The 14,683-nt window shown below is 62.2% G+C and overlaps 1 protein-coding gene across 4 annotated transcripts in view; it reads left to right on the top strand.

The window, feature by feature from the left end:
- Nucleotides 1-788: 788 nt before the first annotated feature.
- PRIMA1 (proline rich membrane anchor 1) overlaps nucleotides 789-14,683 on the top strand; it is a 49,254-nt gene continuing 35,359 nt past the window's right edge. For 3 of the 4 annotated variants that reach the window (XR_011385024.2, XR_007911819.3, XM_051826424.3), the window contains exons 1-3: nucleotides 1,299-1,438; nucleotides 1,991-2,115; nucleotides 8,441-8,576. Coding sequence is in view for 2 of the 4 variants with exons in the window: in XM_051826424.3 (XP_051682384.1) it covers nucleotides 2,023-2,115; nucleotides 8,441-8,576 (229 nt within the window). In the remaining 2 variants the exon portion in view is untranslated. The other variant, XM_051826425.3, reaches the window with a different exon arrangement.

The following is a 14,683-nucleotide window of genomic DNA, read 5'->3' as shown; positions in this document are numbered from 1 at the left end:
TGCTCACAGGCACGGAGCAAATGAACAAGCATTTGCATATTTTTGCCCAAGGAGCAACCAAAACCTACACCCTGCAGCTCCCCTTGGCCTGGAGGGTTTCACTCCCCTCTCTCCAGTCTGCAATCCTCCGGCCTGCCTGCCCTGTCTGGAGCGACCCCTCGCTGTCTGCCCTGCCAGGGACAGCGGGACCCTCTCCGTGGGCAGCCAAGGCCCCAGCAGTTTGTGCCCCGCCTCTCCCTAGTTGAGGCTGAGGTGCGGGTTTGCAGAGGCTGGGTACCGATGAGCCGCGCTCAGCCCTGGGGCAGGGCAGGACCGAGTTGCCGCCGCCCAAGAGGAGCGGCCAGGTGCCTGCAGGAGCAACTTGAGAGATGGAATCCACCGTTTCCCCAGGACGACTTGTTGATAATCTCTCCCCCGCCCGCGCCTTCTACAGACGGGCGGGGAGAGGCAGTGCCAGAAGGATTCTTCCCCAGAGAGACGCAGTCGAAGGCTGGCTGGCGGGGAGACCCCCCTGCAGGGCCGCAAACTCGAGGGCCAGGCACTTGACCCCGGGCAAGGTGGCCTGCACCTGCTAGCTCGGCACCCGGGGAAAAGGGGTCTCAAAAAATCACTGCTCCCGGGAGAACAGGCAAGCGAGGAGCGAGACCCCCGAGCGCCGGGACTCCTGGGCCTCCGGGGGAATGAATAAATTATTAAGCGCCCAATACACAATAGCCTCGCTAGATGGAGACGAGGAATCACTGCGGCGGCGGCGGCGGCGGCGGGGAGCGCGGGCGGGAGCGCAGTCCCGGGCGGGAGGCGGGCGAGGCGCTGGCTCAGCTCACGTCTGTTGCCCTTTTTCGTGCATTATTGATTTCGCCTCCGCCCGCGGCCCTGCTGCCCCCGCCGGCGCTCGGGGGCCCGCGCCTCCGGCCCGCTGCGTGAGAGGCGCGGAGAGCCGGGGCACCCCCGCTCTCCGGCCAGCCGCGCGGCGCCACCGGGAAGGGTGGGGACCCGGGCGGCGCGGGGAGGGTTCGCGCGGCCGGCTCCAGGCGGCTCGGGGGAGACTTTACCCGCCCTCCGCCTCCGCCTCGGCCGCCCGCCCCGGCCCTGGGCGCAGGGTGCCGCCCCGCGCGCGGCCAGGCGCAGCCCGGAGCCGCCGCGCCCTGCGTCCCGAGCGAGCGCGCGGCGCCCGGGTCCCCGGCTCGGCCGCCCCGGAGGCCCAAGCGGCGCGCAAACTTTTGCTCCAGTGCTCGGCGCTCCTCCCCAGCATGTGAAGCCCCCGGGCGTCCGCGCAGCCGCCAGGGTGAGGACCGAGGCCCCGCCTAGAGGGCGGGGGGACAGGGGAGGCGGCGGGCTTTAAATGGGGGCCGTCCGGCGGCTAAACGGAGCTGCCGCGGGGGGAGCGCGGATCTCCCTTCTCCGCGCCGGGGATCTGCCGGGGCCGCAGCCCGCCAAGGTGGCGTGAGGCACTGGAGGGGGTGCGGGCTGGGAGGAGGGGGAGAGCGGGGCTCGGGGGGCGGGAAGCCGGGGGCGCGCGGAGGTTGCAAGTGTTGCATTGTGCGCAGTGAGGCCGGCGGGGCAGAGAGGGTGCACGCAGCGGGCGATTTCGCGGTGCGGTGTAGGCAGGAGTCGGTGGGTGTGCACGGGAGCCCGTGGGTGGTGCACGATGCTGTGAGTGTGCGCGCAGGGTGAGCGGCGCCCGCCGGATTTGAAGTGTGCTCGCCGTGAGAGCGAGTTGTGTACGGCGATTTCAGAGGGGTGCCCGGGGCTCGGTGAGTGTACTCAGGGGCCAGGGTGCGCTCGCTGGCTTCCGGCCGTGTGCCTAGAACGGGGTGTGAGTGCTGGGCTGGACGCTAGGCCAGCGAGTGTGCAAGCTGGAGCAAAGGCGCCCGCCTGGTTGACGAGGGTGCCCAGGGGTGCGGGGCGTGCCCGCTGCCCCGGGCTGGTGCGTGCGCTGGGGCGCGGCGGCGATGGTGCCCGCCTGACCCGAGCCTTGCTCCCCTGACAGTTGGCCCCTCGAGCGGGGCTGCGGCCGCCGAGATGCTGCTCCGGGACCTGGTGCTGCGCCGTGGCTGCTGCTGGCCCTCGCTGCTGCTGCACTGCGCGCTCCACCCGCTCTGGGGCTTCGTGCAGGTGAGCAGAGAAGCGCCCGGGCTGGGACCCTGCGGGCAGGGGCTGCGGGGCTGGGGCGGGGAGGTGGCTCTTGGCTCCTGACACCCCTGTAGCTTCCCACAGCCACCCCACCCTGGGGAGAGTTTAAGAAAAGGAAGTCTGCCCGGGTCCTTCCCAGCTGGCCCTGAGAAGGTAAACTCCAGGTGAGACCTCGGCTGTGGCCCAAGGCCCTCAGGACTGGGCTTGGGTACAAAGGGGCCACCAGGGCCCAGACAGGGGGAAAGGAAATAAACCTGAAACGGACAGTGCTCCGGAATATACATTCTTTATTTCCTACCACAACCACCGGCCAGCTTGCCAGGAACCTTCCCCAGGGCTGCGAGAAAGCCAGAGCTGTGTTGCCTGCAGGTGGTGGAGTTGGGGCGTGCACAGACGATGGGTGTGGGCCACTCATGGGGGACGTAAGAAGGCACCGTCCGCATGTCCAGACGGCCCGAGGATGCATCCCTCACCCTTGGTTCTCTGGGCACCAGAGTAGAGGCCAGGGAGTACCCCCCACCGCCGCCGCCCATGCAGTCAGAGAGGGGCTTCCATGTCTGCCCCTTCCTAGCTGGGCCTTGCAGGGTAACGTTTCTGAGCCTGGTTTGTTCTTCCTGATGGTGCTGTTAGCAGTACTGATGGGAGAAAGCAAGATTCCTAGCGCAGGGCCTGGGCCGTAAGAAACAGGAAGCGGGAGCTGTTGCTGCCACTGGCAATGTAGCTAAGGGTAGCGCAGCTCTCCTCTCTCTGGCCTGCCACGTGGTTCTGGCCATCGCCCTGGAGGCTGATGGGCATTTGTGACTGGCTGGGGGTCCCGAAGGCTCTGGGGCACTGTTCGGCTGTGGAGGGCATTGAAGGACCCACCCTGGGGTGTGTGCAGCTTGTGTCCTCCTGTCTCAGGGGCACTTTGGGAACTGGGAACGCTTCGGGTGGGTGCCCTAAGGGTGACAGGCTGCGCGCCAGCCTGCTGTGCCTCGGGAGCTGACCCACAGGATGGGGCCCTGCTGGGGACTGGCTGGGTCGCTGCTGCCGGACGCTGGCCTGGGTACCCTCCCCCCGCACCCCCAGAGAACAAGGGGCTCTGAGCTGGCTGGCACCTCCAGCCCCACCCCAGTGCCAGGCCCCGTCTTCTGCTGTCTCCTCTGACCGGCCTCTGTCTCACTCACAATTGTTTCCCTTTTGGAATTGACAGCTTTGTTGAATGTGCGGAACAGCAGCTATGACAGTCAGCTGTGACTCCTCAGGACTGTGTCCCTTCTGCACACTCCAGGGGCTTGGGACGGGCGTCCCTTGTTGAACTTTTGGCTGACCTTCCGATGGGAAGTTGACGGAGGGTTTCTGGTGTTCGCTTGTTCAGTTTCCTGTCTTCTGGAAGACTTTTCCTGCTAGGATGGAGAGCAGTGTGATGATGTTGGCAGTCCCGAGACAAGAATTCTGCTGGATGAACCAGCAGGATTGAAACAGAAAACCCAGTCCCACCTGTACCCTTCTCTCCCCCAAAGAAACAATTTTATAGGAAGCAGCTCCAGGTTTTACAGCCTGGTCCATCAGCCAGGCGGTGCTTGCGTGAGCAGCTCCGTGTGTGTGTGTGTGTGTGTGTGTGTGAGAGAGAGAGAGAGAGAGAGGGAGAGAGAGGGAGAGAGAGATGTTCTTACTCAACTCAAATCAATTTTCATGAAAATCAATTAGGAAAGGAATCCTCCAGACAACTGGGATGGTAAAATCTTGGCTTGAGGCTCTGGAAAAATTAATTTACAAATGACAGGGACAGAGAAACCACGGGAAGGGGGGCTTTGGAATGAATGGATTGAGCTTCGAAGCCAAAAGGCTGACTGCAGGGGAACAGAGGAGGGAAGACGCGATGTGGAAGTCCATGAGGCCACGCGTTTCCCTTTAAGTGGTGAGACTAAGACCTGTCCCTTCGTGGGCGTCTGTGCCCCCGTGAGGGTTTTTCTGACAGAGTCCCCAGAGAGGGGCGAGGGGCCGATGTGCCCGTCCCCTGAGGAACGGGGCCCCTGAGGAGTCAGGAACTGGGAAGTCCCCCAAAGTCCCAGCTTCCCCCCTGGAATTCGGCCAAAGCTGCTGGATGCTCAGGAAGCCCCTGGTTCAAGTCCGAGGCCACTTCGGCGGCCGGCGGCGGGCCAGAGGCATGCCATCGCCTGCTCCGGGCTCTTTAATGCCTCTGGAGCCGAGCTTCTGAGCTTGGTGATTTAGGGTTCTTCTGAGTTCACTTCCAAATGATGTTTTTTTCTTGGCAAGGGAAGAAGATGACAGGCTGGCAGATTGATTGGGTGTGACAGCAGTGTGTCTCGGCGAGTTACCGTGGTGCTGGCCAAACTCCTCAAAAGATGCCAGAAGCCATCGCTGCTGCGGTCGCTCTCCTAAAGCCATTGTCAGGGAGACAGGCGGTGACCTGGCCTCCCCAGTCCCTGCACTAAGCAGGAGCTACCCGGGCCCAAGCCATGCTGAACCCCTTCTGTGGTCGGTCAGCAGCATTTATTGGGCACCCGCTGTATACCTGGCCCTGTGTTTGGTGCAAATGGCTCAGTGGTCCCTGCCGTCGTGGTGCTGTGAGGTCAAGCAAGGGATCTTAGGCAGCGGAGCTCAGTGGGGGCAAATAGCATGGGCCTGGTGCCAGAGTGACTCAAGGGGAGGAGTCAGGATGCAGATGAGGCTGAGGGAGCAGGCCCAGGGATGGCACCGAAGGGAGAGGAGGGGGAAAGCCTGAGGAGGTGAGGCCCTGACAGTGTCTCACTGCACGTGATCCTGAGGACTTAGAGCAGGAGACGACAGGGTCTGAGCCCAGCTCCAGCACCAAGGGGAGGGGAGGGCAGCCGGGCTCAGCCGGTGAATGCACAGATGTGCAACCAAACGGGAGCTTCCGGTGAGCCAGGACAGCTTCTAGCATCTCCCGTGTGGCCTTTGGGATGGGCACATTGTTGTCTGTCTGAGACTCCAGGGGTCCTGCGTTTCCGCTGGCAGCCCCAGTGAGAGGCAAGTGCTGCCCAGTGGGGGTCCCGTGGTGGCCTGGCTGGGGTGGCAGCAGAGGGGCTGGAGGAAATTGGGCAAAAGCGAGGGCCATTGTGGCCGCAGCATCCACCAGACCTGCAGGTTGCGCTTGCTGGCCAGGAGTGGGCCAGGGGCTGGGGAAGGGGGTATGAGGCTGGCACGCGGCAACCATGCAGCCGGGCCCCCCAGGCCACAACAGGTGGCGAGGCTGTGGGGCTGCAGCAGCACACTGGGCCTCGGTGCACTGGTCACAGCAATTGCAGGACTCAGACCCACGAGGGCGCCGCAGAGTGCGGGCGAGAGGGTGGGCAGCTGGAGTGAGGAGGGGTCCTGGGCGTGACCACAGCCGCTCTCAGCCTGTGAGTGGCTGGCGAGTCGCTGACCTCTCTGTGCCTCTGCTCCTTTTCAGACAAGACCAGCTGAGTGCCGGTGACACAGGGGTGACATCCTGCTCCTTGTAGACTCCCCGAGACAGAGACCACGCAAGCTGGGTGCCGACGGGCGCTCAGCCCCTGCTGGTCTGAACACAGCGCCGCCGCTCAGCAGAGCCCCAAGTGGCCCTGGGCTTGGGGACACGGGTAGATCCTGCAGGTCCCCCCGCCCAACCCCCAGTACACTTCTCAGTGGGCACCGAGGCTACCGGCACTCTGGGGCATGAGCCTGGCGTTTCACCCCGAGTGTGGGCGCCACTCGCCTCCCTCAGCTGTTCCCACGGCTGACACTCACCAGGGGCCGGGAAGTCATGGCTGCGCGGGATCCACACAGCACAGACTCACTCCTGCCCCACCCCGAGACGCCCACAGCGTGGCGTGGAGATGGCTGTCACCCCAGAGCAGGAAGGGTGTGCCAGGCTAGGAAGCGGCACCGGGCAGGTAGGGCTGATCTCGGGGGGCGTGGGGTGCCGCCTGGCTTTGCCCCAGGTTGTGTGAGAACGGGGTTTGAAGCATGAAGAGATGTTGGCAGGTGAATGGATGAGGGGCTCAGTGGCTGACTGTCACTCATGGGAGGCTCTGTGGCCCCAGGATTGTGTGGGACCAAGTGGTCAGGCCCCTGTGCCATGGCTGCCCTCGGGGAGGGGGCAGGCAGCTCAGAGCTGGCCTCCACGAGGACAGGGATGGAGCCGTTTGCCTGTCCCCATCGGGGTGAGGCCCTCACGCACCTGGCTCCTTCTGCTGCTCCTCCTGCAGCTTGAAACTTGGCGTCACTACGTCACCGACAGCCACTCAAAACAGCAGCTCACAGTTTAGCCAGCACAGCACGCCCCTGTCTTTGAACTCTCTGAGTTGCACCTCGGAGGGGGTAAGAGGCGTGGCCTCGGCTGTGGCCTGGCATGCAGTCAGGATACTTGGTGGCGTGCAGGGCGAGGCAGGCTCAGAGGCCAGCTCTCGGGAGCACGGAGCCACCCCGCAGCCCCCAGGGTCTCGAGCAGTGGCAATCCAGCGGGGGACAGGCTCGGTGCTGGGAACGCTGAGGACGGCACTGGCAGAGAAGAGGGTGGGTTCAGCCCAATGTGGAAGGAGTTAATCTGCTCGCTAAAATAATCGAGAGAGGGCTCCCCGTGGGAGGAGAGGCACTTCCCAGTGGGAGATAAAATTGCCTTCCAGGATCTGAGACACAGTCGATGGTCCTCTAACAACACTAAATGCTGCCCAGCAGGAGTGTCCTGGCCTCCCAGTATTAAGTTCAGGCAGCCCACCTGCCCCCGTGGCCGTGACCCAGCGCCTGCTGACCCGCCACCTGCGAGGTGGCCAGCTCGGCCCTGCCTCCAGAGGCAGGCTGCACATGGGAAGTTGCGGGTCTGGGGGGTCTACTCCGTCGTGGTTGACAGACAGCCAGAGAAAGTAACCGTGGCCACCCTAGGTGGGGGCTGACCAGCAGCTCGCTCTGTGTACCTCAAATCAGCTCAGGCCCCGGGACAAGCACAGACCCTGACGCGGCAGGCGGGCAGGGATGCGGGCAGTGTACCCAGCGCTCCCCAACCTGCCCCTCGTAGATCTGGAACCTGGGCAGCTCCAGCTCCCAGGCCCGGCTTCCCCGGCAGCCAGGGTTGGGGAACTGCCGGGCGGGCACAGCCACCTGCAGCCACCCGGCCAAGCTCACGGACAAGGACACTGAGACCAGGCTTTCAACGCAGCAGGCCAGGGAGCAAGAGGCGCGCATGCTGCCCTGGATTGCGGCATGCTTGCCTGCACTCGGCAGGCACTGACCGAATGCTAGCGCTGCCTTGGGAGCTGGTTTATAATAATGGGGGTGGGCCGGGGCACTGGCCCCTGCTCTCATACACCTTACAGGGCTGCTTCCAAACGTTCATGAAAATGGAGTAAAACGGTGTTTGTGTTGGTGCAAAAAATATTTGGAATCCTTGCAGAAAGATCATGGGGAACGCGTATCATGGAGAACACTGTGCTTGTATCTTTTGAACCAAAATGCACTTGCTTTTAAGTTCCATTTTCCACGAACTTTTTGAAGTCCCCTCGTAGAATGCCCAGGTGAAGACAGGTGGGCAGCAGGCAGTCACCCACAGGTGACCCCACTGCCAGGCCTGGTGCCTGGTCAGGGAGGTGGGGAGCTTCCTGGAGCAGGTGAGAGCTGTGCTGAGTAACAGGTAGAGAAGGGGGCTGGGCGGGAGACCATGCTGGCCCCAGGGGCCGGGGCCCAGCAGGGCGGGGCTGAGAGGTCGCTGGGAGTCAGGTCCAGCAGCGCCTCGTGGGTCATTCGGTCCCAGGGCAGTGTGGATGTGCACCTGGGGCTTGTGGGGGTAGGGATGGTTGGAGGAGCACTCCCCACATGACCGCCCAGAGGCTGATGGAGAGCACCAGGCAGGCTGCTCTGTTCCCTTTAGAGGCCTGGCCGGGTGAGGGTCCTCCCCGGGAAGGGAGGGCCCTGCCCCAGGTGGACACGAGAAGATGAGGACTGGACAGAGTGCTGAAGCGAGGGAGATGGGGGTGGCAGCTGGGTCGGGCTGCCGAGGAGGTGGGATCGTGCCCTGGCACTGAGAGTGGCACCCTCGGGCAGCCACGGTGCCTGGTTCTCGGCTTCCTCGCTTGCGCAGTAGGGGGATTCCGCAAGGTGGCCTGCCCGTTCTTGTCTACCCCTCCCTCACAGCCAGGTACTTGCCCAGGGCCCCGTAGCTGGTCCCCAGCAGAGCTGGCCAGCCCAGCTTCCGTGGGTCCCTCCTGCCCCGGCTTTGGGGAGGCATCCCAGGTTCCAGTCCCTGGGGAACTGCAGTGGGGCGGGCCCGTCTCGGCTTCCCATTGCTTCCTGTCTCCTACATCTCTCTGTGTGCTCCTCTCCGCAGGTGACGCACGGTGAGCCCCAGAAGTCCTGCTCCAAGGTGACGGACAGCTGCCAACACATCTGCCAGTGCCGGCCCCCTCCCCCGCTGCCCCCGCCGCCCCCGCCCCCGCCGCCTCCCAGACTGCTCTCTGCCCCAGGTAGGTGGTGATGGCTGTCTCTGTTTTCGGGTTTCTCTCTGTGTTTTCCTGGGTCCAGGAGGATCCGGTGAGCGAGGCCGAGGGCAGCCCGGCCTCCTTTGTAATTTTCCACTGGCCGAGCAGGAGGGAAGCCAAGGCTGAACTTTTCCCTGCAGTCTGCAAAATGCCTTTCCCACAGAAGGCTCCTGCGAGATGGAGAAGGATGCTGTCCGTCAGTTAATCAGATAAAACTCAATCTTCATCTGATGAGTGACCGGCCTGCATTGTTTGGAAGGCCAGAGCTTCACTGGGAGGCAGGCGCTGGGTACCGTCTCCAACACCCGCCCGCCCCCCCCCCCCACACACAGAGTTTTGTTTTTCAGTTTTAATTCATGTTTAAAGAAGCAGCGAGGATAGAACCAAAGCCAAGGCTATGGGAGCAAAGTTACCCAGACGCCTTTTCGCTTTTGCACAAGATTCTCCCAAGACGTCTCTGAGACACGTTTCGTCTCGGGACCATTGGCTCTCTGAACCATCTGATGGTCTGGTCACTCAAACAAAGGAGCGTTTCTCTAGCCAGAAACGGCCTTGGCCTTGACCTCTGTGTGGCTGAGTTTCCTGCGTGCGGTTGCCGGCTGCTACGGGAGATTCCATAGGTTAGATTCATCACTCGGGGTTTGGCTGCAGAATGCCCGCGTCGGCCCGCGTCTGCCTCATTAGACACATGTCTGTGGAAGTATTTGGGGCGTATCTTCAGTAACCTTGGCGAGGCCACGCTCCGCTCGGCTGTTTTGTACCCAGCAGCTTTGCAGTCTTCCAGGGCATCTTTGCGGTCTGCGTGCCTTGCTGCCCTCGGATGCCAGGCGCCACCTGTCTCCCTCCGCACCTGGCACCTGGGACCCACTGTGGCCCCCAGACTGCCTGCTTCAGCATTACCTGTGGCGTTTGTTTTTGGGGGTTCACTGCAAACTCCCCGAGTGAGATTGGTCGGGGTGGGGGCGGGGTGCTCATGAGTCATCGTGGGAAGTTGCAAAGTGGCTGACTGTGCCTGCCAGGTCCTCCGCTCCGCCTCTGCCAGACCCCTCTGCCCCAGGACACTCGCTGCGGGCGCCTACCCTGCTGAAGGAGCCCCTGGGCCTGCACCCAGCCCTGGAGCTCACTCCCTTCCCTCCCTCCCCTCCCTCTCTCTCGGGGCCCCAGGCCTGGGCTGTCTGCACCTGTGCTTGTACCTGGGGGATCCACACCCCCAGCACGGGTCCCTTCCGTTTGTCTTGTGTCAGCGAGTTCTGTGCCAGACCCGGGTACAGGTCTGTTCTGCCCCTCTGGGATAGCTCAGCCCACAGCGGGGCTGTCTGGTTGTAACCCATGGCGAGTGGGCAAGAGAAGGCAGAAACTGTTTACCAGACACACTGCAAATTCCCAATTAGTTATGCAAAACTAAGCCCCAGTAAATGGTAACATTGGCCTGGGTCTTAAGAACACATGGAATCGCTCCAGGTTGGAATCTTATGAACCAGACTGCGGGGATGGGGCAGCCAAGCCAAGGGCACAGCACGCAGGAAGACAGAGCCCAGCCCTCCCGGGTGGTCTCAGTCCACTTCCTGTCGCTGCAGCAGAGCACCTGAGGCTGGCTGGTTTGTAAAGGAAAGAGGGTGACTTGCGCTCAGGGTCCCTGAGGTTGGCAGCCGGGTGTTGGAGCCTCGTGCTGCGTCCTGATGTGGCAGGAAAGACAGGCAGGCGATTGTATGAGAGAGGGCAGCAGAGGGGTCGGCACAACCCACTCTTGCGGCCGGGAGTCCATCCCCGTGAGAACTCACCCCGTCTCTCAGGAAAGACATTAACCTCCCTCTCTGCCGCTGCACCTCCCGTCACCGCACAGGCAACCCGATTTCAACAGGAGCTTTGACCGGGACAACCACAGGCGCACCAGAGCGGGGTCTCTAGGGGCGGCCGAGGCGCAGGCCTTGAGAGAGCCATGTGCCTGACCGAGTAGGTCTTCGCGCACCCTGTGGGTCCCTGCACACCCAGAGCCACCTTCCAGCTGCCTTATTTTTTTCCTTAAATAGACGTGCATTTTTGCTGGTACAAATTTATTTCTAAACAAAGAAACCAGTGTTACTCGCACAGGTAGGTGACCATAAAAGTGTAAGGCTGATGGAGGGGCTGGCACTGTGGCATAGCACGTAAAGCCGCCGCCGGCAGTGCCGGCATCCCATATGGATGCCAGTTCAAGTCCCGGCTGCTCCACTTCCAATCCAGCTCTCTGCTATGGCCTGGGAAAGCAGTGGAAGATGGCCCAAGTCCTTGGGCCCCTGTGCCCGCGTGGGAGAGCTAGAGGGAGCTCCTGGCTCCTGGCTTCAGATCTAGGACTGGGAGCCCAGCCTGTTGTGGGAGGCTCTAAGCTCACGGGCTGGCTTTGGGTAGCAGGGAGAGAAGCAGGTGGCAGAGGAGTTAAGGCCCTGGGAGCACCATGCTGAGACTTTCTCTACAATCGCACGCTTTGTGAGAGACCCAGAGGGGCTCATTTCTTGTCATAGGTTTCCACGTGTTTGAGTGCCAGGCTCCTTAACCACGGAGACATGGGCCCCCCCTTTCCGAAGCCCTGCCGTGGGCAGTGACGACCCCAAGAAGGTGGCAAAGCAGGGAAGCGGTGACCTTGCCTTGTCTGTTTCGGAGAAATTAATTTTTTTTGACAGCGCAGTGTGTATTAGGATGGAGCTGCCAGCCCCGGACTGGAGTCAAGTTGAGGACTGCCGAGAGGGCTCTACAGCCGGGCCAGGGCCCCAGAGGGGGGAGGCCACTGAGGCTTCGTGTAGCTGAGCTCCGGGCTTGCGCTGCCTCTGGGAGAGAGGCAAGCTGTGGGTGGTGCCACGGAAGGGATTTTTCCATTACAAGCAGCAGAAAGGCATCTTGGAGGGGATTAAGTGATATAAAATATAGGAGGAGAAATGTTAGTCTGTGTCTCGGGTGTCAGGATGTTCCCGCCGCAGGCCTGCGGGACCCCAGGTCTCCGCGCAGGGGGAGTTCTGCCTCCCCGTTTCTCTCCTGCCTTTTCCTGGAGAGCCCCTGCTCTCAGGCCGGCCGGCTCCCTGTGGCTCCTACTCCAGAATTCTACCCACTTTTTTTTTCTTTTAAATATTTATTAATTTACTTGAAAGGCAAAATTACAGAGGGGCAGAGGTAGAGACAGAGAGAGAGAGAGAGAGAGAGAGAGAGAGGGGAGATCTTCCATCCACTGGTTCACTCTCCAATTGGTCCTAACGGCCAGAGCTGCGCGGATCTGAAGCCGGAGCCAGGAGCTTCCTCCAGGTCTCCCACATGGGCACAGGGGCCCAAGGACCTGGGCCATCTTCTACTGCTTTCCCAGGCTATAGCAGAGAGCTGGATTGGAGGTGGAGCAGCCAGGACTTGAACCAGTGCCATATGGGATGCTGGCACTGCAGGCTGTGGCTTTACCTGCTACTCCACAGCACTGGCTCCTCCATCAGCCTCACATTCAGCAATCTCCCTCGAAAGACAGCTTCTCTTCCCCCAGAGTGCAGTAAAATCCAGGGACTGACTTTCGCGGGACCAGCTTGGGCCACATGTCCTTTCCTGGACCAATCACACTGGCCTCTGAGATGGCCCATGGTGCTCAGTAAGGCCCTGGAGTTAGTGCGTGTGGACGCAGGTTAGGGGAGTCAGCACGTGCAAGTGAAAGCTCAGGCAGAGGGCCTGTGCCCCAAGGGGGAGGGCGTGGACCTGAGGCTGGGGGGTGGGGATGCGGCCACAGCACAGGTCAGACGTGGGAGGCAGATGAGACAGTGCAGGGAATGTGTTTTCTGTTTCTCTTGGTCCTCCTGGAGCCTAGCCCAGATCCCTGCACACAAGTAGTGCCCAGTAAATGTCAAAGCCATGGCCACGTCCACAGCTTCTGCCAACTGTAAGATGCAGATGCCTGTTCTGCAGTCCGGGAAGAATCGGCGTCTCCCAGAGGGCAGGAGGCCCTGCGCTGGGAAGTTGTCATCTCTCGGAGCTCGCTGGCATTCAGAGCAGTCACTCAGGGCCCTGTGCAGCGCCTGCGAGTGCATCTGGATCTGCACACCAGGGGTGGGGTGTGTGCCAGGGGCTGGGGAGCCCGCAGTGGGCACCAGAGACAGCCCATGTCCCCACAGAGCGCATAGACAGCCCAGTGGCTGGGGCCCCAGGAGTGGCCTTGCTGCCACCTCCCTGGACATTCTGGCACCAGGCACAGCCGTCTTATAGGTTGCGCCTCATATCCCTGGCACCGTCAAGGATCCCTCCCTCTCCTGGGGACGCTTGCCGAGCCCCTGTCCCACGCCCAGCCCGGTATTGGCGCCTGCAGGGATACAGAGGCACACAGGGACTTGTCCGCATTGGCAGGGGCTGGGTTCCGGGAGACTGCGGCCGCGGCACCAGAGCCGATGCCATGAGCCCAGGTGGTGGGCCAGCCCCGCCCCTCCCTCCCTGTGACTCTAAGAGGGCCGGCCGACTTCAGCTTCAGCTTCTTCCTCTTCCAGTAGCTCTGTGGGCAACACCGCCCCAGGGATGGGGTGCAGGATTCCCCTAAGCGAGAAGGTGGCCGATCCTCGCTCCTGTCCCTTGGCCCGTCCGTGCCAGCCAGGGCGGAGGTAGAAAGTGCTGGGGAGGATACCTGATTCCAGACGGGACGTGCAGGATCCCAAAGGAACGTTCCTGTAGCCAGGGATGACTTCAGCCCTGGCCCCTCCTCTCCGCGGCTATGTTCCTTGTTGATGGTTGCGGGCAGATAAAGCCTCCGAAAGGAGATTTTGTACATGGGAGTCTTCAAAAAGTTCCTGGAAAATGTGATTTCTGGACAGATTTTAAAATTGCTCTTGCAATAAGAGAAACTTAGCTTTTCATTCATTTTCCAGGAACCTTTTGGGGCAGCCATCGGTCACTCCTGTAGAATGCCATGGTCATGTCTGGGTCCATGAAACCCTGCAGGGAGCAAGGGCTCGCGTGGGGTGGGGGTGGGGGGCATTTCCAGCAGACCTGGGCTAGGCCGGGCCAGAGGCGAGAGGGAGAGGCTGAACAGAGGCCTAGGATTCCCAGGAGCCTAGGGGCCAGGCAGGGGGTTCCCTGCGGAAGTGACCTTGAGCCTCAGGGCTGTGGGCTCAGGTGCCTGGGTCCAGGCAAGACGGGGGAGGAGTGGGGAGGGGCCATCTCTTCCAGTTCTCCTTTTCCTGCCCTTTTCCGCCCTCAGCCCACACACTGAGCCCAGGTGGGACCTGCCGGGGGCAGCCGTGCTCCGTGAGCTTTGGCAGTTTGGGCCGGATGGGGAGGCACCAGGCGGGCGGTTCTCAAACTCAGTCTTATCTCAACGCCCAGTACCCCTGGCTCGGTGGGTCTGCCGAGGGGCCCGCGGTCTGCATTTCTAGCACGTTCCGGGGCCTGCGAAGCTGCTGTGCTGGTCGTGGAGGGAGTCTGACCCCGCCCTTCCTCTCCTCGCTGTGGGATCCGGGACGTGTCATGTCCCTCTCCAAACCTCAGCTTCCTCGTCTGTTCCCCACCTGGGGAGGGGTTGCTAGGGGGGCAGGAATGACACAGACTGTACTGAGCGGGAACTCAGCGCACGAGGCACAGAACCTGGCTTCCCTGCCCTCCAGACCTGGGGTCCAGCCCTGTTCAATGGCTAAGTGACCTGGGCAAGGGATCCAAAACTGCTTGCAGCCTCAGTTTCCAATCTGTAAAACGAGCCTAGTGACCACACCTGCTGTGCCTGAGACCAGCAGCCTCACACAGTGCAGAGCCTAGAACCCAGGAAACACAGTGAGCGGCAGGACAAGGTCACGGTCAGGACAACAGCAGCAGCAGTCATAGGTCACTAACCTTCAGGCCGGGAGTCGCTTGGACAGGGTTCCGGTGGGCGCTGTCCGCTGAGGACGGAGCAGCAGAAGGGAGCCGGGAGGACGAGTCGGTCCTGGAGGCTGCGGGTGCCCCCGCCCCCCCACACCCCGGCCTCCGGCAGCAGCAGGGGGCTGCCAGGGAGCTCCACTCACGTCCCTGCCCCGGGCAGCCACGCTGGGCGTGTGATCCTCAGAGCCCAGCAGAGTCCCCTGCGAAGGCATCTCCGGAAGACGTGCGTGGGAGTGAACCGAGGCTCA

Source organism: Oryctolagus cuniculus, chromosome 20, assembly GCF_051225735.1.
Source record: "Oryctolagus cuniculus isolate XC-2025 breed Fujian yellow rabbit chromosome 20, ASM5122573v1, whole genome shotgun sequence".
Taxonomy (NCBI): domain Eukaryota; kingdom Metazoa; phylum Chordata; class Mammalia; order Lagomorpha; family Leporidae; genus Oryctolagus; species Oryctolagus cuniculus.
This window is presented reverse-complemented; position numbering and strand designations above follow the sequence as displayed.